The 26,715-nt window shown below is 38.1% G+C and overlaps 2 protein-coding genes across 4 annotated transcripts; one reads left to right on the top strand and one right to left on the bottom strand.

Moving 5' to 3' along the window:
- The first annotated feature begins 2,385 nt into the window (after positions 1 to 2,385).
- On the top strand, positions 2,386 to 15,937 carry prlrb (prolactin receptor b). 2 transcript variants are annotated; one of them, XM_026188253.2, is made up of 9 exons: positions 2,386 to 2,405; positions 5,459 to 5,619; positions 7,779 to 7,911; positions 8,763 to 8,926; positions 11,481 to 11,644; positions 13,333 to 13,471; positions 13,594 to 13,690; positions 13,778 to 13,847; positions 13,944 to 15,937. In XM_026188253.2, the coding sequence occupies exons 2-9, from the start codon at positions 5,541 to 5,543 to the stop codon at positions 14,682 to 14,684; spliced, it is 1,587 nt and encodes a 528-aa protein (XP_026044038.1). In that variant the 5' UTR covers positions 2,386 to 2,405; positions 5,459 to 5,540; the 3' UTR covers positions 14,685 to 15,937. The 2 variants fall into 2 exon arrangements, with proteins under 2 accessions (XP_026044038.1, XP_026044037.1); XM_026188252.2 differs by lacking the exon at positions 2,386 to 2,405 and adding an exon at positions 3,703 to 3,862.
- A 1,994-nt stretch (positions 15,938 to 17,931) lies between these two features.
- On the bottom strand, positions 17,932 to 25,877 carry LOC113033843 (selenocysteine insertion sequence-binding protein 2). 2 transcript variants are annotated; one of them, XM_026187976.2, is made up of 18 exons: positions 25,700 to 25,877; positions 25,133 to 25,251; positions 24,911 to 25,055; positions 24,758 to 24,827; positions 23,712 to 23,917; positions 23,523 to 23,607; positions 23,330 to 23,424; positions 21,282 to 21,425; positions 21,108 to 21,194; positions 20,911 to 21,012; positions 20,685 to 20,817; positions 20,389 to 20,555; positions 20,146 to 20,275; positions 19,880 to 20,039; positions 19,554 to 19,774; positions 18,915 to 19,069; positions 18,653 to 18,818; positions 17,932 to 18,535 (listed from the first exon to the last, which is right to left on the bottom strand). In XM_026187976.2, exons 1-18 carry the CDS (start codon positions 25,706 to 25,708, stop codon positions 18,411 to 18,413), a joined length of 2,319 nt encoding a protein of 772 aa, XP_026043761.1. In that variant the 5' UTR covers positions 25,709 to 25,877; the 3' UTR covers positions 17,932 to 18,410. The 2 variants fall into 2 exon arrangements, with proteins under 2 accessions (XP_026043761.1, XP_026043762.1); XM_026187977.2 differs by having other exon boundaries at positions 24,911 to 25,052; positions 25,700 to 25,861.
- Positions 25,878 to 26,715: the final 838 nt, after the last annotated feature.

The raw sequence follows: 26,715 nt of genomic DNA, 5'->3' as shown, positions 1-26,715 counted from the left end.
GTTATTATTTAATAAAATATATTTTACCCTAAAGATTAATGGGGTCCAGCCATTTATAACTTCCTTGTTAAATCTTCTTAGAGTTATAACAATTTTATCAGCAGCTGGTTTAAGAGGATGACATTTTACATAAAAAAAGACATGCAGAGAAGCCACGAGTTTATTCTTCGAGTTAATCACCATGACAGTCTATGAAGATTAGAGATGTGAATCTATGAGGAGGTGCAGCACAGATTTAACATTTGTTTATGTAGAGTCTATTCAACACAGACTGCAAAACATGCAATTGTCTTGCAATAACATGACAAATTGCATTCTTAGGATTGAAAATGCCAACTGGAACAATGATGGTAATAACAACACAAACTCACCTTTATTTAACGTCACCAAACAAACAGGTTCTTTTGATTGTTTATGGCTATATAAGTAAGTAATGTGTTTAATATAAAATGTGAACATGACTTAAACAGAAACTAAAGGTGTGTCACTCTTAACTGACACGCCAGATGGGCTAAGCACTGCCCAGATAGACAGGCGTGTGGAAAAGTACTGGGGAGCTTCTCTGCTGAACGCAAATTTTTGTTGCTGTGGAAGTTATCCCGCAAACATGTAATGCTTCGCCCAGCCTTGGGGCAAATTACAAGTAGTCACAGTTAAAGCTTTTCACTGAAACCTGTAATTTTACCACATTTGTTTTAAAAATCAGCCCTTTTTAATAAAGCATTTTATTCCTATTGAGCGATCATGTGAGAAGCTTTATCCTATCTTAAAATCAGTATGAGTAATTTCCAGCCACACTTTCCAGTTTCAAATAAACACGGGCAAAGAGTTGACTGAGAGAGTCCAAATGTAACAGTAGAGAAAATCCTGAACACTGAATCATAGTGGATATATTTAGGCTTTTTTTGGTCAGCTATTAACTGTGACTCATCTAGAATCAAAAGGCCTAAAAACTGTATGACATGACAAATACTACAACAGAAAACATATCAAATGTTTGAGCTGAGAAAATGCATTATTTAAAGCAATATACTAACTAATTAACTAACTAACTAAAAAGAAATAAAAATATACTAATTTTGAATTTGATGGCAGCAACATTTCTCCAAAAAAGTTGGTGCAGAGCCATGTTTACCACGGCGTAGCATCACCTCATCTTTTTACAACAGCCCATAAATGTCTAAGACCAGCTGCTGGACTGTGGAAGAAGAATGCTGTCCCTTTCTCGTCTGTTAGAAGATTCTAGCTGCTCTTTCATGATGGACTGAATGTTTTCATTGGTGAAAGGCTTGGACTGCTAGCAGGTCAGTTCAGCACCCAGACATATATGCAGTTTGACAAGCTGAAATACCCACGCTCTTCCCTGAAAAATACATAGTCTGGATGGGAGTATTCGATGCTCTAAACCTTTAAGCGTTGATGGTGCGTTTCTAAATGTTTCCACTTCCACAGGCACTAATGCACCCTCATACCATAAGTGATCATCTAGATCATGTTCACCTAAAGCTCCTTTCTTACATGACAGAGTTTCAACCGGCATTTGTGGATGCACAATGAACTGTGTTTACAGACAGTGATTTGTAGAAGTGATCCTGAACCCATGACGTGATGACCAAAGCTCACAGACAACCAGTATTGATATTCTGTCTTGTCTCTTGCGCACAGGGATTTCTCCAGATTTTCAGAATCCCTTGATGATTATGTTCTGTAGATGATGGGATAAGTTTTTCAATTTTACATTGAGGAACATTATTCTAAAATTATTCCACAATTTGTGGACAGTTTTTTTTTTCGTAAAATGGTGACCCTCTGCCCATTTTTACTTTTGGAAGCTCTGCCTATTTAAGGTGCTTTTTTGATGCCCATGCATGTTACTCACCAGTTGCCAATTAACCTGATTAGTTGCAGATGTTCCAATTGCTTTTCTACCATTTTCCCCCATCTGAACTTTTTTTTAAAATGTGTTAGTGCTATTATGATGCTATTAATGGCAGCAGGCTTAAGGGAGCTTGTATTTTTCATAAAATACAAGTGAAACAACGTGAAACTTGTGCACACTCTGATCAGGTTTCACGTCATTTGTTTGTTAGCAAGGAGCTGCTTAAGTGAACTCCAGAAAACCTTTGTGGACATGGTGATCTGTAGTCTGTCCTTGACCAGTGCCCCTAAAAAATAACAACACTGATGATGGTGGACAAAGAGGAATGTCCACACCTCCATATCAGACGAGAGCATCCCCATAACATCATTTCACCTGTTGTACTTAACCCTTTCATATTCCAAAATAGAGGTTGTCGTCACTGGAAGACAGCTGCACCTGTTTGCAGCAAACAGTGTACAAGCCATCTAGAAATCAACAATACCGCACAGATGGATGCTTGAAGTAAAATTCAAAGATAAGGCTGGTGAGATTCTATATTTTACTTTTTGTTGCCAAATCCTAAAGTAAGACCAAAAGTAGCTACGGCTAAATCTACATCAGAGAATTAACACCAACAAGGAGATGTATATGGGACTGAATTAAAAAAACAAATTCTGTGTTCATGGTAACAAAAGAGTTAGTGTGGGGTGTATGTTAATATATTTTTATTTTACAGCAACAGTGTGATTATTGAATTTTATTACAAATTTCAACATTTAAAATGTTGCTCTCATACTGAAGGCCTTATAATTTACATAATGATGTTAGTGAAATCAAAATTCCCTAACATCATTCAACAAACCCATGTGAATGTGTGATGATTAGTGTTTATCTGATAACAAACCTAGTCATGACCCTCATATACTCACTCGAACAATTTAGGGTTTTGAAACAAGCTTTTATATGCTTGTAACCAGTATCTGTTTAATTCTGTTTTCTACACCCCTCGTTCATTTCTTCATTTTATGTTTGTTGGCTATTTAAAATAATGAAATAGGTGCAGAAATATTAATCTATCACAGAAATGGTAAACGGAAGAGAAAGTGTTAGGTACAAGAGGAGGTCGCTCAAAAAACTCTACTGTAACTTTCTTGAGTTTACAACCTTTTCTTCATGTGACCTGTAAAACATGACAGCAATATATTTTAAGAGAAAATGTGAGACAGGTGTGCTGCTCTCGCTCTGACTGAGTTTATGCATCTTGATGAGTCACTGCAGGCAAATATTCAGGCAAAAAAGTACAGTGTACACAGTGTATATATACAACAATAAAATAAAACAAGAAAACGTGAATATTTTTAGAAATCTGCCAAAGACCTGTTTAAAATTTTTAAATGGTTTTGTTTTTATTAGGCAAGTAACAAACTGAATTCACGTTTTTACACCAAAATGCAAAAATAATGTGTTTTACAATTTTTTCTGCCTTTTTTTTAACTGTAAATATAAACTCGTGGATAACAAAATAATCAAAGCATTAAAATATTTTGGAGTAGCTTTGATATGCGTGTGCATACTGGTGGATTAACCATTATAGGAACATTAAAAAAATGTAGCTAAATTTGCTAAAATACCAATAAAACATCATGAAGGTATGAAGACTGCCCTTTAAACCTGTTACTAACCAGCCAGTTACCATTACTGCTGGCACTTTCAGGGAATTAAGTGAAGTGAGACATCTCGCTGTGTTTACTCTCTCGCTCGTACTCAGGTGGGTATGTCGTGACGACAATAAGCCCCTCCCCCGACTACTAACGAGACACCTCTCTTCCTTATTTGTGGTCATACCTGGGGTGTTAGGCGCATTGGTTGCCAGGTGTGCGGAGCTCGTCTGGAGCTCGTTTGGCTTTGTGTCATGACTGAAGAAGGCTACCTTTTTTGTTCTGTACCCGTCAACGTCCGATAAATATCGATGATAAACATAGCTGCCAAGATCATAAAGTGGTGAGTGAACGCCAGAGCGCGTCTATTAACCCTCTACTAACCTTTAGTTGTACTTATTTGTGTGTTTTTTTTCCCCCCCGCGGCTTCCTGGTAAATATCACACCTGATAGGGCTGCATGTAATTCTTTGGTAATGGATTCTGTGCGTGTTGTGTGCTCGCAGGTTGGTCTACAGAAAATGAAAACCTAAATGTGCTATGTAATGCAATGCACGGTATTAATCAGGCTTCCTATCACTGAGTAGCTGAGAGTATAAAGCGCGTAAATCCACATGATTTTTTTTTTCTGAATTTAATGTGGGTTTTTAAAAAAAAGTTATTTCTTCCGCTTTAACACAAAAAATCTGATAGTAATAAAAGGAAGCAATTAGTTAATCAGTATTAGTACACATAATAAATATTATACATATAGTACAGTTTATATCCTTAGGTACAAATTATTAGGCCTATATTTATACAGAGTGTTGACTGAACATCTATGCTGTTGTGTGTTACCCTAGTAACAGTTTTTCAGCATGCGTCTTGCCAAACATTCTTATATTTTTGCACTTTAAATACAGCATAATAATGCAATTTTTTTTCACTTATCTTTAAACATGTAGAATATTATATGTACTTCATTAGAAGAATATTAAAATATATACGTTATACTAGATTCAAGATAGGATAGGTTTACTCCCAGACCAAATGTTTATTCTGATTGCCAAATAGAGTATTTAGCTTTGGGTTTTAATTTTGGCATGTAATTGAGACATAAGCCCGATCCAAGACTTGCTCCACTGAGCGATCCTGTTAAAACTTGTCAGAATGGGTGTCACAGCAGGGAAAAAAGGAGCTTGTTGTCTCTGTTTGTGCTGAGCAAAACAACACAAATTACAAAAAGGGAAAAGGTGTGGCCCCTTTGCGATATTCTGTACATTACAGGTTGGTAACCAGTAAAAGACGGTTTCCTACACCTCCTGTGGTGACTGATTGCATCAAGCATGTTAAGGTGGCAGAAAACTACTTTGGTGTCTGAGTTCCCACTGAGCTGAGCTTCAGTAAATTTCCAGTCCATGTAGAAAAGCCGTGCAGCAGTTTGCAGTGACGTGCAGTTATTCATCAAGCATTTCCAACATAATTGTGCGTACTTTGTTTCTGTGTGTAATCTTTATCCAAGTATCTCTCAGGAATAAGGAAGTGCATAAACAGTCCAAAGTGCGTGTTTGTGAATTAGATGACTTTTTTAAAATCCCCTACACACATATTAACGTATTCATCTCCAGCATTTTTTTTTAGACAATGTAAAATTTGCTTAACACCAAACGGCATGTTTCAAACTCTTTTTCACGTTTTGTCTGGCAATTTCTGGCAAATCCACTTTGCTTTTGAAATGAGCAAAATGAATCTAACATCACACTTTCAGTTTATTTATTTACTAAAACACTCATATAATGTTTGAAGTCCTTGATTACAGCTGATGATATTGCCAGCCAATTATTAACAGTTCATTTTAACGTTTGATAACCATATGAAAATTGTTACTGACCCGTATATGTAAATGAAAAACTGGTATTATTGGTTGTTTGCTGTTTTCCCACCATATCTGCTTGTTTCAGGTAACAACAAGACATTCTGCCTCAAGCTCGTATCACACCATTGCCACTTGCTTGTGATGTCACTTCCCTGTCACAGAGTGTGATGGCTTGTGCCAGGATGGTGAAGCATCTCAGGCTGCCATTGCTGCTCCTGCTGCTGGCATTAGCTGCAGAATGCAACAGTAAGTTAAATCACTGAGGCTCGATTCGCTCAGAATATTTACTTACGGTTAGACGACATTTCAGCTGAAGTATAGACGTTTTAGTGTTAATGCATGGGGTTTAACAGAAGTATTGCTCCTACATCTCTTTTGACGTCATGCTGAGAGGATTGATAAAGAAACATCCATCACTGGGCAAATTATCAAATTATTTTTGAACCTCTGAAAATTGGTGACATACATAAAAGTGGCTGTAACACCCAAACCTCAATGTGATTCTTTTGTTAAACCCTTTGAATTAAAGCTGAAAGTCTGCACTTCAATCACAGCTTGACTAAAATCCACTGTGCTGGTGTACAGAGTAAACGACTACATCATGGTCCAAAACTGGGCCTTAAGTGCTAGTGGCCTACAGACTATAAAATGCAGATAGTTTTGGATTTTTTTTTTTTTTTGTAAAAGGATATTCGGTGCTCATTATCCTGAATAATTACATTTAAAAATTAAAACGAAACACCTTTTTTTTTTCTTTTTTCTTTTTTTTTTTTACTTAAATAAGTTTTCTCTGGTGTGTTATTCTGTTATTTGTAATCTAACAAAAAGCAGCAATGGTTAAAATCTCAGTTTGAAAACACTGAATCCAAGCAAGATTTAATGTACAGACTAATAACTGTGTCTCTACATTAAATCAGTCTGAAGATTAACTGTGAATCTTTGCAAACATTAAAGTCCACGAATAAAATGAAATGAAGTTATGTTTGATATTAGTGGTTTCAATTCTGCCTACTTTCCGTAGCCATGTTACGTCTAGCAGCTGGACATTTCTGGGCTCCTGCTCTCGAGCAGTAGGAGTTTTACCCTCACTTTATCCTTTCTTTTGAGCCAGAAGCTCCCTTGTTGTGCCTCCTCCACCAGATATTTGAGAGCATTTATCAGCATGGAGTCTGTCATCGCAATTCCAACACCCCACACTCTGTTCATGAGCCCACATCTGGCAGTCCTCAGTAATTTTCCCTTTTCCCACAGAGCAGGCATGGTAGTGGTAGATATGTTGTGGTATAGTGAGGTTGTGGTTTTCTGTTGTGGTAATTTTGATTTTGTATTGAGCTCATGTTCTATTTCCTTTCAAGCCACAGTAGTTGCCAACACCTCCAACTGCAAATCTGAGCCCCACCTCTTTGCCTGACAAACAGGATCAGGCACTCTGTTATCATGCTCTCTGTTTACTTCCAGCCTTATTGCTTTCAGTTAGGTTATACAGGACCCTCATATCAGGCCTATGTTACTGCTTCCTTCTAGAAAACGTGCTGCAAGGTGGTAGCTCTCCTCTAGGCCTCCTACATAGCCTTGATAATGATACACAGCCTTGCTTGGGGCATCCACCATATGTGTTCTCATAACAGCCCTTCAATAACAGCCTCCCAGGATGTCCACCTACTGTGCTCCTGTTGGCTAACAGCTCTGATTTTATTTGTCTTCTCTTTCATTTTCTCAGTCTCAACCCACATCTATCAATCTGTCCTACATTTATAGAAACAATCTTGTGCTTTTTCAGTCTAATGATGACGGAGTTTACTGAGATTCCAGACCACTATGCCCTGTGCTTGAACATGAGAATGACCCAGTCATATACAGATTTTATTATTGTTTTTTCTTAATATTATTCTTTTAGTTGCTCCTTTTATGGGTCTGCCTCCATTTCACCCGTTCCCTAACATCCTCCTCTGTCACACCAACCACATGCATGTCAATGACTATATCCATTAATCTTCTCTGTGGTCTTCTTCTTTTCCTCCTCTCTGGAACCTTCACATTCAATACCTTTGTCCTATATACTGACTGTCCCCACCTTGCCTCCCTAGCTTTGTCACTTAAGTATCAAGAAACCTATTAAACTATTTTTGACAAATTTTTCCACCAATCACTGTGGAGTTTTATGTCTAAATAAACATTATAGAAAATGCCATTTCAAATGGTCACAGGTTGAGTTGCTGTGAGCACAGCTTAAATGAATAAACTCTGGGTGGATGAGTGAAACTAAGATAAGTTATCAAAGGTAAGAGACAACGTTCACTTACCTGAGATAAGTGAATGCTGTCCTTTAAATAACTGTGCCAAGTTTTTTTTTTTATCATATTGTTTATTGGAAGCTGATGTCTCTTTGTCACGTGTGTTGCCAGGCATGTCTCCACCAGAAAAACCAGACAAACTTGGCTGCAGGTCCCCCGACAAGGAGACTTTTTTCTGCTGGTGGACCCCAGGCTCTGATGGAGGGCTGCCCACTGTGCATCACCTCTACTATAAGACAGAAGGGTTAGTTTAACCTACCAAGTCTGTTTTCTTGTTATTTTACACAATAGAGATTGTGGGTCCTCCGCTGGAATCAAACTGGAGTTTTAAGTACGGCATAGTGTATTTATCTTCACCCCACGCTACCAGATACTCCATGAAGTTTCAAATTCTTTATCACCCGCGTTGAGAAATAGTAAAGGTGTTGTTTAGTTGTACGTGGTGCTAGATAAGTAAATGTGGGGAAACTACTGGGTCTCTTTTCACACCCTTGTGAGCTGAGCACAAATATTTGTGGATGTGCAAGTACACCAACATAGACGTGGCTCACCCAAATGACCCACATTTCTCTAGCTAAATCCTAGCACTAGCATTTCAAGAATCTTCACAGATGAAATGCCACAAAACTGAGTCATGGTCCTGAGAGGATGGATCTCGAAGATGTTTGTGTGTTTGTGAAGCCCTGACTTGGTGACATTCTAAATCATTAGTCATCCCAGCGAAGAATATAATATAATAACATGCTAACCAGCTCATATTATCATTTAGGTTTCCAGTAGTTGTCTTTACTATAAATAATAAGGATATTATATGATATTTTTAAGTGTTTTTTTTTTTCTTTTTTCTTTGCTAATTTTGAATCATCAATCACTTAACACGCATATTGGGTTAATTGATTGATTCCAAACTGGGCAAACTTGAGTATGTGAGATACACTTAATGCTTAAGCCCATAGAATATGATAGTAAGGTGCAATAGAAATGACTGTACATGCTTACAGACTCATCAGAAAATCCAATTATTCATTTCATAGGAGATGCAACTGAAGTCACATTGCAGTGATCGGTGATGACATGTATTTTGTTCATGTGCAGTCAGGAGAATATGCGCCAGTGTCCGGACTACCACAAAGCTGGAAGTAACTCCTGTTTCTTTAGCAAGACCTCTATCTGGGTCGAGTACACTGTGATTGTGGAGGCCTCCAATGCCCTGGGGAATACTTCTTCAGACCCCCTTACTTTTGACTTGATGAACATTGGTAAGTTTTTCTAGTTTTAAATAATTTACATGAAATATATAAATCAAACATGATTTTTGATTGTTTTGTGATAAACAGAAACCATTAAAAATAGAAATATGAGCATATATCATTTCTGTAAAGCATTCTTGTACTAAAAATATCCTCAAAGTTTATTTATTTTTTTATTTTCTGGGTTGTAATGGTGGCACGGTGGTTAGCACTGTTGCTGCACAGCAAGAAGGTCCTGAGTTCAATTCCACCATCAGGCCGGGGTCTTTCTGTGTGGAGTTTGCATGTTCTCCCCGTGTTTGCATGGGTTACCTCCGGTACTCCGGCTTCCTCCCACCGCCCAAAGACATGCAGCTTGTGGGGATAGGTTAATTGGATAATCCAAATTGCCACTAGGTGTGAATGTGCGAGTGAATGAGAGTGCAAGTGGTTGTCTGTCCCTGTGTGTTGGCCCTGCGACAGACTGGCGACCTGTCCAGGGTGTACCCTGCCTCTCGCCCTATGACAGCTGGGATAGGCTCCAGCGCCCCCCGCGACCCTGAAAAGGATAAGCGGAAGCGAATGGATGGATGGGTTGTAATGATCATTTAAACTATGATTGCTTTTGGCCTATCACTGTACTGTGCACTAAACTATAAATCACGCTGACCTTTCTTTAGCTACACAGGTTATTATTTTACAACACTGAAGCTTGTTGATATAATTAGGATTTTCTGGTAATGATTAAGGGTCACTTCAAACTTTCTCATTCAGAATTAAAAACTTTTAAAATGTTAATAATAATAATAATCTGCTCAGATCAAAATATATTTGTGTCAGAACAGGAGTAACACAAAAATCTGTACGGACTGAGCTAATGATTGGCACAGTTTTATTGCCCAGACTGCCTTCTTGAGGCTGGTGAGGAATGGAAAAGTACTGAGTGACATACATGAGCCGCAAATAAAAACCTGAACAGAATGAGGTGGAACTGGTTTGTGCACAGCAAAACTTCTGTATACTCCAGCATCAAATTTCACACCTTTTGTTGGGGTTATACAGGCAGAGCGGTATCTGCGTCCTGTCCTGTAAGCAAACAGTAATTTCACTGCATTAGTTGTGGAGGGTTTTTGGCCTCAGAAAACACACTTTACAAGCACCCATGCATGAGACTAAGCACAGATCAACATGCTGGTTTCTGAATAGGGCAGCTGCAAACCAAAGTAGAGGTGTGGCCATAGGGGAGGCAATGCTAGTCTGCTGGTTGGTTGTTTCACATGTTTGCCTGCAAACAAATCATGGGTGTAGGGTTTCTGTTGAGTAGCACGAGAAAATATAGAGTGTCGGACTCTTCATTTGCTAAATTATGATTACATTTTATGCACTAGAGTGGTTTTTTTTGTTTGTTTTTTTTGTTTTGTTTTTTTCTAAATCAGTTCATTCAGTTCAATTCAGTTTCATTTACATGGCTCAAAATCACAACAACAATTAACTCAAGGCACTTTACATTGTAAGGTAAAGACCCTATAATAATACAGAGATGGCCCCCAACAATCAGACAACCTCTTATGAGCAAGCAGGTGGTGATAGTGGGAATAAAAAAACTCACTTTTAACAGGAAGAAACCTCCAGCTGAGCCAGGCTCAGGGAGGGGCAGCAATCTGCTGCAACTGGTTAGGAGGGAGAATGGACAAAAGACATGCTGTGGAAGAGAACAAGACATTAATAACTAACGATTAAATGCAGGGTTTTGTATAAAAGAAGTGAGTGAAGAAGAAACATCATGGGAAACCTTCTAGCCGAATAGACCTATTGGGAGCATTCTGTGTCGCCTGATCCAGCCCTAACTATATGCTTTATCAAAAAGGAAAGTTTTAATCCTAATGTTAAAAGTAGAGATTCACACTGGGAGCTGGTTCCAGAAGAGGGGCCTGGAAGCTGAAGGCTCTGGCTCCTATTCTATTATTGGATAGTGGAGTAGTGAAGACAGGAAAGGGTGAGTGGGTGGGGGTGCAGCAATGGGTCGCAGGTCAGACTAAAACCTGGGCTGCTGCATTCTGGCCATGTTGAAGGCTTTTCAGAGAGTTCATTGTAACAATAAATTATAATAGTACAGCTTAAAAAGCAATAAATGAACAGAAGAGGATGTTATGGATAGGCTGAGATGAAGTCAGGAAGTAATTTTGTTAAATGAGCTTGCTAGAGACCAAAATATTTACGATTATGATTTTTGCCTCACTTTAACAGCCCTACCTGATAGCTTGACAGTAAACGCACAAACTGTGGGTTAACTCTTGGACACCAAGAACCTTGTGTAAAGTCACTCCTCACTCCAACATGCCCATCTGTATCTACGCTGGTGTTATTGGATAAAGGCAAAATGACAAAAAAAATACAATCACTTTTTTCAGCCTAGTTCAAAATTTCAATATGTAAGCAAACTAAAGTTAATGCTCTTCTCATAAAACTTAATTTCATTTTGCTTTTAGTGCCAAATACCAAATGTTGGCATGCAAATATACTGAACTAAGTTTGTACCTGATAAACAGCATCACAGTCTCTGTTTCTCTCTATTGATGAACAGTGAAGCCCTTTGCACCTGAAAATGTTACAGTGGTGGTCAACATAGAGGACAGCCCACACCTCACCATCCAATGGCATACACCGTCTAACATAGACACAAAGTCAGGATGGGTCACTCTGAAGAATCAACTGAGAGTCAAACCAGACAAGAGCAAAATATGGAAGGTGAGTGGCTGACAGAGCTTCTCTAATATTGCATGGAAACGTTCTTACACTGTGCCAAAAATGAGTCCCCATGGAAAATTACCATTGGATGAATGAAACATGTGCCAACCTATTTTGTTCTCACCACTGTGTGTATGTTAGTAAATTATAATTGTTCAGAACAAACAGTTTTGTAGACTCTTCGTGCTATTTGGATACTATCTACATGCTAACCCTCCCCCACCATATATAAGGAAACAAGTTTCCGAAATGACAATAATAGTTATTATTGGTATTATCAGTATAGGAGGTGGTTGTTGTTGTTGTTGTTGTTGTTGTTATAGTAGTAGTATTAATTTTAAAGATTTGTATTTGTTTTCCTAAGGCAGCCAAGCTGTGATTTGTTTGTATGCATTTTCAGGGGGGCTTCTAAATGTTACTTTTCTTTTTTTGTTTTTTAAGATACATGATTTATCAATATTTTTATATTTTTCCGTGAAACTTCATTTAGTCAATTGATGAGGTCTAGTTATCCCAAGCACAGTGGCAAATCTACTACAAAATAACTTCAAACGAAAAAAATTAAGGTATTGCAATGGCCCAGTCAACGTTCAGACCTCAACCTGACTGAAATGCCGTGGCGGTACCTTAAAAGAGAGCCATGCATAAATGAATGACCGCAAAACTCAGTGAACTTAAGCAATGCAATAAAGAGGAGTGGGCCAAAGTTCCTCCACAATGAGGTGAGAGCCTGATAAAGTCATACGGAAAATGATTGCTTCAAGTTATGCATGACCTTGTGTTTTTCACACACTGCCTCTGCCTTTTGGCTTAGTTTTTGTTGAATAAATAGTGACATGGTGTAATATGTCACCTGCTGCTGTATCTGAGGTTGTGTTTACCCAGTTTTAAAACCTGGAAAGGACTAGATTTTTTTTTTTTTTTTTTTTTAAATGTCTCTGTATATAAAACCTTCAAACTGACACAGCGCACGCTTCCTGTTTGTATTGATTGTATGTGAAAATTGTAAATAACTTTCAAAGATCTGTGGATCTGAATGCCAATCAAGTCTAAAAGTTACTTCTTCTTAGAAGTCACTTCTAAGTTTGACCAACATTAATTTTATGCAAACCTTTTAACAAATATACAAATCAAACCGACATAACATTTTAGAATTAAATGTGAAATCAAATTAAACTCCAAGTTTAAAGTAAATTAAGTATTATTATTATTACCATTTAGATTTTCTATCCAAAAAAACAGAAAGCCACACAGTGAAAGCTTAACATATTACCCATTATGAGTTGAAACCTCAAAATGTTACATTTTGAAAATTAATGCAATCACAAAATTAATTTTAGGTCTAACTTTTAGCAGTCTTGGCTAGTAGCGATTATCTCCTCTGTCAGATGATGAATCCATGTTGGCAAGTCAAGCATGAAATCAGGCTCTGGAATGAACTGCACCAGCCCAAATAGGAAATCATTAAACAACCTTTTACTGTCATGTGAAGAATAAAGTTGTGGTATAACCTGTCACACACGATTAATCAGTAAATCAGTATACTGCAGTTTAACCATAAATTTTATGGTTAAATTGTTTTATTTCAAAGTAAACAAATGTATTTTTAACTCTCATTTAGTCCAAAGGTGATCTTAACAGTAGTAGAAGTCAAATGTTTTGTGATTTCTTTTCCTCTTTCTTTCTAGAATTACGCGTCAGAAACACAAACACATTTCACCATTTACAGCATTGATCTTGGGGTGGTGTACATGGTTGAAGTGCGCTGTGCAATAGACAACAGCTGGAGTGAGTGGAGCAACACTACCTTTGTCAAAGTCCCTAACTGTAAGTCCCGAAAGCCCTTTACGCCTTCTTTACAACATATTGGCAAGTGCTAACAGTTAAAGATTAATAAAAATGTGCCTCTTTTTTTTTTTTCTTTTTTTTTTTTTAAAAACAAAATTCAGTTTCTCGCAAGGACAATTCCTTTTGGATACTGGTTTTCAGCCTCTGTCTAATTCCATTGCTTGCGGCAATGATTATCTTGATCCTGAAGAGAAAAACGTATGTATCTGATATAAAGTCTAAATCACTCTATTTTACATGAAGACAAGATGTGAAGACTTGACTCATGACTGTTTTCTTTCTCAGTGTGAAGAAGTATATTCTGCCCCCTGTCCCTAGTCCAAAGATAAGAGGAGTTGATGTTCAACTTCTCAAGGTGATTGCCTCTCCATTCTGCTTCTAGAATATGCACACACAAAAAAAGCCCCATTGTTTTGGTGCTGATAATAATATACTCAATTAACCTTTGCAGAGCGGCCAATCTGAAGATGTCATTAATGCCATGCTTCTCAACCAGAGATTTCCTGTTATGATACCCTGGAAGGACCAGAAAGAGGATTACCTGATCGTGTCTGATAAAGAAACCTCGTATTTGCCATTGGAGAAAAAGAAAATATTCATTCTGCCACTTGCCATGGCATTAGACTCAGAAGTCCAATCTAAGGAGACAAGTGAAGTGGATCACTTTCCAAAAGACAGCGAGTCTTCCTCAGAGGAGAGTTCAGATAAGACAGAGTCGTCGCAGCTTCTTACTAAATGCTCAAGTGCAAACGTTTTAAATGATGAGAAGGCAAATCAGCTAAAAGGTGTCACTGAGAAGATCTTCCAACCGTTTGGAATCTGTGGTTATGTGGATATTCCGAGACATGAGCACATGCAGGAAGCAGACTACAGCAGAGTGAACGAGGTAAATGGTGACAATATTTTAATCATGAAGAAAGAAAATATTCCCCATACTCTGGACACACAGGGACAAGAAGGCAGTGTGCCTGATAACTACAGCATGGTGAAAGAAGTGAATAGTGACAACGTGGTTTTCCTGGAGAAACACAGTGAGTCAGTTAACGCTTCTTTTAAGGCTAAAGGCTACATAGACTGGGTCAATCAGAAGCCAAAAAATCTTCATATGACTGGGCACAGTGAAATGGGAGTGTGCCCACAACTAGTTGGTTGTGAATATGTAGATACTGTCCCTCCACCAGCTGTAATCTAAAACTTTTTATCATATAAAAATGCTATTATAAGGTGACAGCAGACATTCATCATTACTTACTGTTGAATCAAAGCTGTGAATAGTCTATATTTTTGCTGTTCTCGTTGGATGTACGGTTGGTACAGACATTCGTAAAAACCATAAAATATACCATCTCTGGTCCAGGGGTACTTGGGCTACTGAGTATAAATTATACTTGCACCAACAGCAGGTAAAAGTTTGTCCTTATTCAGTAGAACAGTTTGACATGTGCTCATTGGATTTGCGCATTTTGTCCAAACATCCATGAGAATGATAGTGCTCTGTTTCATCTCGAGTTATCTGGGGGCTGACTTTTTGTTTTGAGTAACATCCAGTGAATGGATTCTTTTCAACCAGATTTGGCTAATACTGTGGTTTACCAATTAATACCTGCAAAAACCTCAGGTGTAATTTGTGTTTAGTAGAAATTAGTATTGCCAAAGTTATGCTGAAATAGATCGAGACTATACCAGCTAAACATCAAATCCCTGCTTTTAGCTCAAAGCATGATGTGTCCGAGTACAGCATGACTGAATTGCTTTTAAGTCAACTCTTATATTACATTAGCCATGTCAAGCTTTCAAAACATTATTAGTAGAATGCTTAATTTGTGGTATAGCTAAGTAAAGTAACCCAAGTTTAATCATTTAAGGCTTGTTGGCAAAGAGACTGTTGCTTGATGGCTTTACAGTTACTGTTTTCATTTTTTGTTTTTGTTTTTTTGTTTTTTTGCCTCTGGAAGGTAAATTGTGGTCTGTTTCATTATCAAGAATGTACACAAAGAGCATATCCAGGTTTCTAAAGTCATTACAACGCAATATTATTGGCACATTTTTATTTATTTTTTTAAAGTGGTGGCATACTGTGCTGTAACTGACAAGCAAATCTGCATATGAACCTGTGCCTAGTCTAATCAAGTGATTATTTTACAAGATATGGTATCATTAAAAAAGCTTCAGACTTAAAGAATAGATTTGTTTTACTGATGTAAATTTATAATTAGATTTTTAAAATGCATCTTGTAACATAATACAAGGACTTCCAGATAGGTAATACTTATGCATTACGCATGTAAACAAGCTAATTACATGTGGAATTTAAAAGAAACTTTTGTTGTGTGTGTTTGTTTGTTTTAAACACTCAATTAGAGAGATGGGGAGAGAGAGCGAGATCAGAGGGAGCAGAGTTCAAATGGGTTAACAGAGATGACATAATAAAATATGGAAAAATCATTGTTTGTTCATTTTTCTTCTCTGCCTGAATCTTAAATACTCTCTATGGTCTAAAGGAGCATTTGGCTACCATACATTTCATTTTTTTTCAGAACTGGTTCATGTATGAACTAGCTTACATTCACCTCAAAAAAGGTGAGATATATAGATATAGATAGATCTATTTTTTTTTTTTAAATTTAAATAAATTTTTATATACCAAAACCTGAATGTCAAAGATGTATCGGCTCATCCAGCTCACAATCCATCACCAGTCACAGGTTATTGCCTGTAAAATGACAAATGTGACCTTGGGGTGGCTGTAGCTCAGGTGGCAGAGCAGGTCAGCCATTAATCAGAAGGTCGGTGGTTCGATCCCTGGCTGCATGCCAAATATCCTTGGGCAAGATACTAACCCCATGTTTGCCTACTGGTGGTGGTCAGAGGGCCCGGTGGCGCCAGTGTCCGGCAGCCTCGCCTCTGTCAGTGCGCCCCAGGGCAGCTGTGGCTACAATGTAGCTTGCTATCGCCAGTGTGTGAATGTGTGTGTGTGTGTGAATGGGGGAATGACTGAATGTAGTGTAAAGCGCTTTGGGGTCCTTAAGGACTAGAAAAGCGCTATACAAATGCAGGCCATTTAACAATTTGGATAAAAACCCATTAGGTGATCACCGTGTGCATGTTTCATTACAACCTGATCAATACTGTTGGAGCGGCAGCGATTCTTACTTCTGTTTAGCATTTATTGATAAATGCTGATTGAACAAATATTCATATATAAAGACAACTGAAGGTTGTAGACTTGCTGTTCTCTATAATATTGGGGGTGTCTCAGCCAAATGTACTCAAGCCTCTACTCTTGTGCATTAAAGATTCACTTATTAAGTTGTGATTACACAAATGACACTTAAAATTGAAATTTAAAATTAATGGACTTCAAACTGATCACAAAATGTAATTCCATTGTTCTTGGGACAGTATCTTTTCTATAGTTAAGTATTTGTCAAAAAAATATATACCATTTTAAAAAAAACAAAAAACAAAAAAACAACAACACCTCAACAGTGTGGCAATACATACTTATCAGCACTTTTGGAGCTTACTAAATATTTATTATCTGTATAATTCGATTATAACAAATGTCGTAAACTGACAAATGTGATTTCTTACAACTTTTTCAGGTTTAAACAAATCTACACAAACAATACACAAATTAAATGAATGAGACTAAACATCTTAAACTTAAGACTATGCACAGACAATTTGACACAACACACATGTCACATGACACTGTTACCTTGCAAAATGTCTGTTATGAAATCTATTTTATATCTATTTCTCCCTGGCTTGAATCAAAATGTAAATGTAATGACTTAAATGCAAAACCATGTAATATCAGTCAGTCATTCAGATATTAAAATCCAAGCTTGGTTTCTACTTTTAAAAAATAAAGCGCAGTTTAATGGATTTTAGTTTTTTTGCCCCTGTGAAATATTGCATGGTTTAAGTTTATTACCCTGCGTGAACCTGCCAAAAACTGAACCAAATGTGTAGAAAAGATTTGTATTTGTGGGTAAAATTTTGAAAATGTAAAAAACAAACTTATTAACATGAGTGAAAGTCTAAGCAGGTTGTTTCATCTTTCATCCAAGTGGATTCTTCAGTAATAAAATCAAATTTATTTAAACCCTACTGAGGGTTGTGCTACATATGCTAAATACCAATTCTAAGCAGTGTGAAAGTCACAAAAGTCTGTATTTTAAAAAAAAAAAAATCATTGACTGTGTCATATGCACTCTAAACAAATCACAGGTATTATGTTTATTGTGTATATATATTCTAATATACACTGCTTTATGTTGATTTCTTGTGTACAGACAGTATGCTATAGAGACTGGTATGCAGCATATGTTATATAACATGAATGAGAACATTGAAGAACATAAACATTGGTTTATCATTGTTCTTAAATTAATGTGTAACTTCAGTGTCATGGCAAAATAAAAGAAGGTAAATTTAAACCATTAATTCCTTTAATATGCAATCTTGAACTTACTCCACATGTTTACAAAGGATGATACACAACTCTTTATTCAAAACCTTCAAATTTTACTGGAGTCAAGGAATGTCACTATGTCAAAATGTCATTTCTTTATGTAAAATGACACTAAAATGTCAAAATCGTTTGAACTGAAGTTTATTATAAAGAAAAAAATGCAGTGTTAAATCATCATACATCCCCTTAACAACCTCCACACACTGTCATGAAGCTGCTGATCATTCAGATTGTGGGATCTCTTCAAGTTCAGCCCTACTAAGAAGAAATCATAAATAACTGGAATAAGCACTAACATGATACTGACAAAGTCCTGGAAAGCTGCGAGCCGCAGTTTGAGAAACACCTGCAGCACTGTAGCCTTGGAAGGCTCTTTTTCTGCCAGTACGATGAGAAATAAGGGGATCCATTTTTCAGGCACAAAAGGCTTCACAACTGTTAGCTCTCTTCATCATCAGTGTTTTCAGTACATTCATTGTCCAAGTGCATGGACCGCAGCTCCACCTCAAAGTCCATTAATGTGTGGTTATACTCCTCCTCCAACATTTTCTTCCAGATTTTTACTGAGAAAGGGAGACAATATGTAATTATTTTTTACTGTTTCACGATTACTGTTAGAGACACTTTGTTTTTTACTAGACAGAGCAATATCATCGCTATCCAATGTTACAGTTACTTACTGTATTGTGGTTCCTCTGGCTCCGTTACATCCGGGTCAGGCACAGGTTCCTCAGTGTTTGTTTCAAGCTCTGCCTCTTCCTGGTCTCTCTGCTCCAGGCTTGACACCATCCCTTCATAGGCTGTCCTGGCCTCAGAAGACAGCTCGATCATCTTGTGATAATAATCCTGTAGGTACGAAAGTTTTCAGCTCATTTGAAATTACCTATTAATGTCATCTTAAAACAATAATTGTGCGTACATTTGCATAACAATAACCCTGACCTGTGCACCATCATAGTTGAAGATGCCGACCAGGGTGACAGGCACGGCCTTGTTGACACAGCGTCCCAAAGCTTTTCTAGAGAGTGCAAATATGAACGGCACACCCTGCTCACGACATGTATCGATGATTGTGTGGAGAGCCTCATCCAGGCCGCCTGTGAAAGGTGATATTTTTGCCCTTTTCATGCAATTGTAAGCATTCCTTGTACGTCACAGCTCTCCCAGGATCACATTTATGAAAGACTATATGACAATTCTCGCTTTTCCATGTTGCTTGATAAATCAGAAAACAACAAATTGTATTCTCTCCATTTTGTCTTCTCTCTAATTTGTGATTTTTAAGACCAAAAAACATTTCTGAAATGCCAACAGGGAATAGTGTGCTTTTTAAAAGCAATAGCATAAAACTAGAAAAAAAGGAGATAATGAAGTTCTGAAACTGTAATGGACATGTTTAAAAATATTAAGTGACCATAAAGAATTGGGATGCATACATATAACTCCTGCTGATCATAGCCTAAACTTGAATTTTAAAGTAACAACACAAAGAACATGAAAGTTGGACTGGCCCAAATTTAAAGAAAACGTTCAGAATTCCTAGTTTCCAAACTGAAAGCCAACTATCAGGTCTTATAGTACCTTTGGACTGGATGCGTTCACAGTTAGGTGAGATAATGACACACTTGATCTTCCTGAGTTTGAGGTGCTTGTGGACCTCCCTAAGGCCCATCACGAGCCGCCTCTTCATGCGGGCCTTCATGGGGTCCTTCTGGTACAGGCGGTCCTGGAACCGAACCAGCTCCTTTAGCAGCAACATCACGCACTCATCCACATCTTTGCTCAGCATCTGGCTGCAATAACTGAAATGCAAATGAAAATGGAAACGCGATATACTCAGGGTGCAAGCAACCAACATCAACTTGTGACTGGTCATGCAGTGAAGCGTGCCGCTTTGGCAGTCTTACTCTCTGAATTTTCTGCTGTGGATTTTAGGTGCTGGGTATGACTGAGGTGAGGGGATTTGTTGCTGTATGGTCTCATTTTTGTCCGTCTCTTCAGCTTCTCCCACGATCTGACATGTGTCATTTAATTCATCAAATCCCTCTGCAGGAGAGCCAACCTCATCTATGGTTTGAAAAGCACAAAATTAAAAATATTAGCTGCAATCATTCGTTTCCAACAGCTCAGAACAAAGCATACTGGCAGCAATAATTTCACTGCATGCTCTGACCTGTGGCGTTTGCATCACACTGCTCTTTTTCTGTACAGTTACTCGCAAGTTTATACTCGCTTTCAGGCAGCAGTCCTCTCTCCTCCAGTAAACGCCTCTGCTTCCTCTCCTCTCTCTCCTTCAAAATGACCTGAGGAACCAAAACATGAGTTCAAGTCTATAAACAGAGCTACACAGCTGAAATGAATTCTCATAAAATTGATTATATTTGTCTTTATTGCATAGTAAATAAATGAACTTTGCCTTCTTCAGAGGAGTTGGTTTCTTTGCTTTGGGCACCTCTCTTTGCTTGCCTTTCTTTACCAAAGGACTAGTTGAATCGAGGGGATTGTGTGCAATTTTATCCTGCTGCCACAGAGGCTTCTTCTGGGCAGATGTTTGCTTCTGAACAACAGGTAGTCCTCCACCAACTACACATACAGGAATACTTATTTTTCATCAGGTTATGATAGCATGTACTCCAAGATCGGGGTTAGGAAACTACTTAAATTAGCATTATTCTTCAAAACAAAGTATAAAGTGATATCTATCAAGCCAACCTGTGAGAATAACTGGCTTAGCGTCCTGCTTGGCTTTCTGAGACTGCTGCTTCTTTTCCAGGGTGGCCAGCATGTTTCCGATGTCCAGTTGCATAGGAACCTTGCTCTTTTTCCCAGAGGCTTTCTCGCTTTTCTAGAAATCAGGTAAACAAGAACAGAACTGCACATTAAAATCAAACCTGTTTCCAATTCTAAAGGTTAACTTTAATGTACACAAGACACAAACCTGTCCTTTTTTTCCCGTTTCAGTGGGTTGTGTCTTTGCTGCAGGTGATTTTCCCTGGTTCTGGTCAGCAGATTGATGCTGACTTCCTTCTCTTTGGTTTTCCTTAAAAAGAATGTAAAAATCACTATCATAAAAAAACACTATAAAATGTAATTTTAGACTAATATTAAATATATATATGATGAAATGATGAGTACCTCATTGCATAGTTTTGTATTGCTGCTGGTTATTAACCTTTCAGTCTTCGACAAAGCAAGAGTCAAGTCTGGGAACTCCTCTTCATCCTTCAAAGAAAACCATACAACAGAAGTAATCCTTCTCCTAGGAACAGAACGAGTTGAACAAAAATTCACAACTCAGATTTTCTTCACCTCAAATTTTGGAGGCTCTTGAGAAATCACCGGCTCTGACGAGTCACCTCCTGCACCCTCACTGCTACTTTTCGGCTTCTTTTTTTTCTTTCGCTTTTTCCTCCCTGGAGCTATCTCTTCCTCCTGTGCAGCCATGCTCTCAATCTGATAAGATATAAAAATGACAAAGCTCAAACACCCCATGAAAATATAAAGGCTTACTGTGAAAGTTTAGCTTTTTGTTATGTTGAGCAACCCATTTGATAAATTCTGTTATATCAAGGATGTAAACACCACGATATATAGTCTGTGTGTCTATAATTACATGTTTGCTTGATGTTCACAAATAATGTCTCTTTGGCCTCATTACTCTGTTGCCTTGCTTATTTTGGTTTGGTTTACAATGTCTTTGTAAATAAAGAACAGCTCTTCACAGAAACTCTCCAGTGTTGCCATAGTTTGAACACAATTTTAAGTACTGCACTCTAAAGATAATGTTAGAGATTTCCATGGCTGTTGTGAATGGCATTGTTTGTTGTTGTTAGATCAATAGATTTCTGATAATCCACAATGAAAGTTCAAACAAAGTTGAAAAAGACTTTTGGAGGGCGGTTAGACAACATAATCATATGCATACTATATGCAACTATATCTGCCTGTGCTAGAATGACTTACACAGTCTCACACAGTGCACAAACTATGTCAGGGTGCTGCTGCTTCCTGAACATAATGGAGGGAGGTGTGCCTTATTCAGAGCTAGAACACGAGTCCCTCTGTGCTAATTGCAAAAGAGGTACAAATTGCAAACCTGCAAATGGAGCTGCTAAATGTGGAAAGTGAAACGAGGCATAATAATCTCTACTTTGACTGTGACGCATGTCAAGTGTACAAGCTGATATGGTATTAAAAAAACTGTAATTACCTTGGACTTCAGCAGGTGTGCTGTGTCAGATTTTATAACTATTGCAAGTTGGCATGCTGTAATTTCATTTACATTTATGAATAAAATGCAAGCTTCGAGAGAACATTTGTTGCTTCTTGCTTTTTCTGTGATGGTGCTCAGCCTCTGTGTGGATACAGAGTGTAACGGGAGAGCAGTGGGAGCTCTGTTGCAGAGTAATACTGTCCACATATTTTTAATTAGCGTGAAAAATCTACCTACATTTAAGAAAACCTAATAAAAAGGTTAATTACAAAAAACACCAAAAGCTACTAAATGGATGGTGCATAAGTGAAATTAAGTGTGATGGTTACTGCTGTGCGAGAGACATCAAGAGCCAAGAGTGAGCTATTTAAAAACAAAACAAAACATGACAACAAATGGTAAATGGCCTGTATTTATATAGCGCTTTACTAGTCCTTAAGGACCCCAAAGCGCTTTACATATCCAGTCATCCACCCCTTCACGCACACATTCACACACTGGTGATGGCAAGCTACATTGTAGCCACAGCCACCCTGGGGCGCACTGACAGAGGCGAGGCTGCCAGACACTGGCGCCACCGGGCCCTCTGACCACCACCAGTAGGCAACGGGTGAAGTGTCTCGCCAAGGACACAACGACCGAGACTGTCCAAGCCGGGGCTCGAACTGGCAACCGATTACAAGGCGAACTCCCAACTCTTGAGCCACGATTGTCCCAATACAACAAAACGAATACATACACAACTCACAAATACTCAGATATATCTAGTAATATTTAGTAACAGCCTTACAGATTTCTTTCCATCTTGTAAGTATATAAAGTGTAACGCAGAGCAGGGGTAGTGAGAAGGCTGTTTCGCCTTTCTTGTAGAATAATGAAGAAAAAAAAAAAAAGTGTTCACACCTATAATACTCACAAATTAACTTTTAAGTGTCCAATTAAATCTTTTTTTTTATATTTACTCAAAATTTATTTAAAGAAGTTAATTTCGGCTGCTCTCTTGTCACAAGGGACGTAGGAGCATCCCGTGTCGATTTGGCAAAACATGATGCCCTTCCGAATGCTATCACTTACGGATTGTTAAGATTTGCCAATTGCCTAGGAATCTGGTATAACTGTTGAGAATCTAAAACATGCATCATACCTGCATACTGTTACAGCTGATTGTCTTGTCATTGGGATCAAGTTTCTTCGGAGGCTGAGAGGCAATGTTAGCCCAGGACGTCACCACCGGTTGGACTGTGCACACACACCAAATAAAGATAATCAACGTGTGAAATATTTTTAAAACTGCCTTAAAATTGCTGAAAGACAGACTAGAGTAAATCTGAGCCTACCTGCTTGGATAACTTGGCTTTCTGGCTTGGCATTAGTGGCACACACCTGGGGACCAGGTAGGGTTGGAGATCCTCTGCTGCCAGACTATGCAACAAAAAATTACAGCAGCACCAACATCATGAGTATAGCTTTCTGTAATGTGCAAGAGCTGTCACATAGCTTAACATTTGATATTCCCATGAGCTGACCATCCAAGAAGATGCCAATTTTGGAGTTTGGGAGCTTGTGAATGGAGGATCCCAGCACTCTTTCCGAACAGTAGGAGCTGCTTTGGCCACTGAAACACCACCCAATTCCGGAAAATCAGCCATCTTCACTTCAAATGGGACAGAATTTGTCTGTGCTGGTTTTGGCTTCCCTGCAGAGGTTGGGGCAGATCTTGTACCTTTAAAACCTGGGAATGAATTATGAAATATTAAAGGAGAAATATTTACATAAAGCAGCGGGTTTTAAACATTTTGTGCCCAACATACTACAATTCTGTTCATCAAAACTGAACAAACAAACAAAATCTATAAGACAATAATATGCTAAAGAATCTCATCAAGAATTACTGCAATTCTCACTGTATTGACACCTTTGCTCTACATCATCTCAACTGAATGTTGTCAGTTCATTCTTTAATTGCATTTCAGACAGTTACAGTTTATCTGCAGCATCTAGATCTTGCAAGATACCGTTACACAAAAACCATTAAATGGTCTTGCAGCTTCAGCTGTAGAGCTCCTTTAAAGTAGGCCAAGTTTCTTTCAGAATCTCTCTGTGCCCCTTTAGCTTTCTTGGCACCATATTAACATTGCCAAACTGCTGCCAGAGGTTTATGCACTTGGGCTAAAGGCCACAGACATTCCAAATCCACGTGAAGCTGTAAGACAGGCAGCTTTCACAATAATATCTGCTGGGTCATCAGCATAGGTTGTTACTTGGAGTTTGAGTAACATGAGAAAGCAACAAGGTTGGTGCACAAACATGCCCAAGGCACTAAAGCAATAGCCAAGCCTTTAATGTGTGGGCAACTCACAAGTTAGCCGATCATTCGTGTCGCTTTGCCCTCCTGTATATGGCAGTAATACGTGCAAGCTTGATACCAAATCCCATGGGATATTTGGGAATCACTTGACCACAAAATGATTTCCAATGTTAAAAATATTTTGTTTGTACATTCAATACAAAAACTAGCATCTGAACCAAGAAATTATTCCCAAAAAAAGTTAATACCATGTACGCCACTTACCTTTTTTCTGCATGTCCACTGAGGTTTTGCCCATGAATTTTCCTTGAGAGTCCTTTTTGTTTTGAGGCATCTGTGAAGATTAGAAAATAACAATTTACTTCATGAATAAAGTTTGTTTACATGTAGGTTTCTGTAAATAAAAATAAAGCCAACCTTAGCTTGGGGATCCTGTTTGGTCCTATTGCTCTGTAGGAAGTTATCACTGGCCTCTCTAACAGGGCGGCTGCTGCTGTAGCCATGACTCCTCGGTGCATCTCCTCCTCTGCCTGCTGGTTTTGGGCTCAGACCTGACTGGCTTCTTAACAAATTGTAACAACATGAGCACCCGATGAAAAGCCAAATGATTAAATACCCCTGAAAATGATAACTTCCTACCCTCTTGAAAACTGATCGGAGGTATAAGGGTTTGGTAGAATCAGAGGTTGCGCTGATGCTGATGTGTGGGGCTCTGCAGGCGGTTTCCTCGACCCCCTCTGGTGTCTATGGTCAAAGTCCTGGAAAGCAAAGCACATGACAGTTTTTTCTTCTGCCACCAAACAGCGTGTTGGTGTTTGACCTTTGATAATCACGCCATTAATTCCAAATTCGAGTAGAATCTGCATAAAGAAATTTAGCTTAAGACTAACCGCTATATCGATGTTTTGGACTCACAATGCACTAAAAACGAAACGCATCCATCTCCACTTGATTACAGAACATCCAGCTTATGTTGCACAATAGTAACCGCCGGGTTGAAAATGTCTTACAGTATAACTGAACTATTAGCTCATTATTGTGTTCAAACCACACATTGTCTTAGCAGTATCTCACTCGTGTAACTAACAGTTAAAGTTTGCTAAGAGTTAGCTCACGCTCAGCTGCAAAAACTAACATTCGTTAGCTTTCTAGCTAACTAGCTAGCAAAAGAAAAGAACAAATGTGGCATTCATTTTCATAAAATACCTTGTCCATCACTCTAGTTGAAGTCACATCTTCGTATCTTCATATAAGCTCATACAAGTCGCCAAGCTCCATCTTACGAGTGTACAGACAATAATCTACCCCAAAAGTGTGTGCATGGCTAACCAGGCTAAGCAACCTGTTTGACAGCATGAAGCCGGAGCAGCTAGCTGCGTGAAACAGCTGGTGTTTACATGTGCAGTCAGGAGATCCACAGCGACACCCTCTGATAAAACAATGTAAACCGTTTAACGAGTATTCCTGTTAATTAAAAAAGTATAATAAACTCTATGAATCCATCTTTTATTGAGACCCCGAAGGCTAGAAAGACGCATAAACATATCTATAACTCTATACTCTGTGCATATATGTGTAAATATAAAACACTTAACATTATCTAAACATACCAGGAGGACCCCAGATTAACGTTGTTGCTTGGCCCTACTTAATTTAAGTTGCTTAAAATTGCACTACATACACATTATTACTGACGCTGGCTCCGTAGTGTAGTGGTTTGCACATCTGCTTGGAACGATAACACATTATTAGTTATATTTTGTTGTAGTTTGCTTGGACTTCTTTGAAACTCCAAAATAAATTGTTGTGTATTTATTTAGTATTTCATGAAAGAGAATTGCGTCTTTAAATTTTCTACTTTGTTAAATTAACAAAACTAAAAAGCTTTACTCTGAGTACCAAAAGTCAATGTCTGGTTTAATTATATAGCACATTTCATCATAGGCCTGCTTTAACTCAATATGCTTTACACAGAAGATAAAAACACCTATGCAAGTTTATGATGAAAACAAAATGAAGTAAAGTGCACATCCATGCACACAGTTATTAACTGTAAGCCTGTGAGAACAAAAAGTTTTTGAACACAGATTAGATTAAATTTAGGTCTGTAGACAGCTTAATCCAGAGAACACGACCATACGTGTAAGCACCCTCAGCACACTTAGCTTTATCTCTGGAGACAGTTAAAAGATCTGCAACTGAAAATCTGAGAAGAACGACTG

This window comes from Astatotilapia calliptera, chromosome 12, assembly GCF_964374335.1.
Source record: "Astatotilapia calliptera chromosome 12, fAstCal68.1, whole genome shotgun sequence".
Classification (NCBI taxonomy): Eukaryota; Metazoa; Chordata; class Actinopteri; order Cichliformes; family Cichlidae; genus Astatotilapia; species Astatotilapia calliptera.
Note: the sequence above shows the minus strand (reverse complement) of the source record. Positions and strands in the feature narration are given on the sequence as shown.

Bases quoted from the DNA above. Each gene is read 5' to 3' on its own strand.
- prlrb (XM_026188253.2), top strand. From the start codon at position 5,541: ATGGCTTGTGCCAGGATGGTGAAGCATCTCAGGCTGCCATTGCTGCTC. The intron at 13,691-13,777 runs GTATGTATCTGA...TTTCTTTCTCAG, and splicing joins TTGATCCTGAAGAGAAAAAC to TGTGAAGAAGTATATTCTGC. The intron at 13,848-13,943 runs GTGATTGCCTCT...TAACCTTTGCAG, and splicing joins TTGATGTTCAACTTCTCAAG to AGCGGCCAATCTGAAGATGT.
- LOC113033843 (XM_026187976.2), bottom strand. The intron at 23,918-24,757 runs GTAAGTGGCGTA...ATTCATTCCCAG, and splicing joins AGTGGACATGCAGAAAAAAG to GTTTTAAAGGTACAAGATCT. The intron at 19,775-19,879 runs GTAAGACTGCCA...TTTGCATTTCAG, and splicing joins CACAGCAGAAAATTCAGAGA to TTATTGCAGCCAGATGCTGA.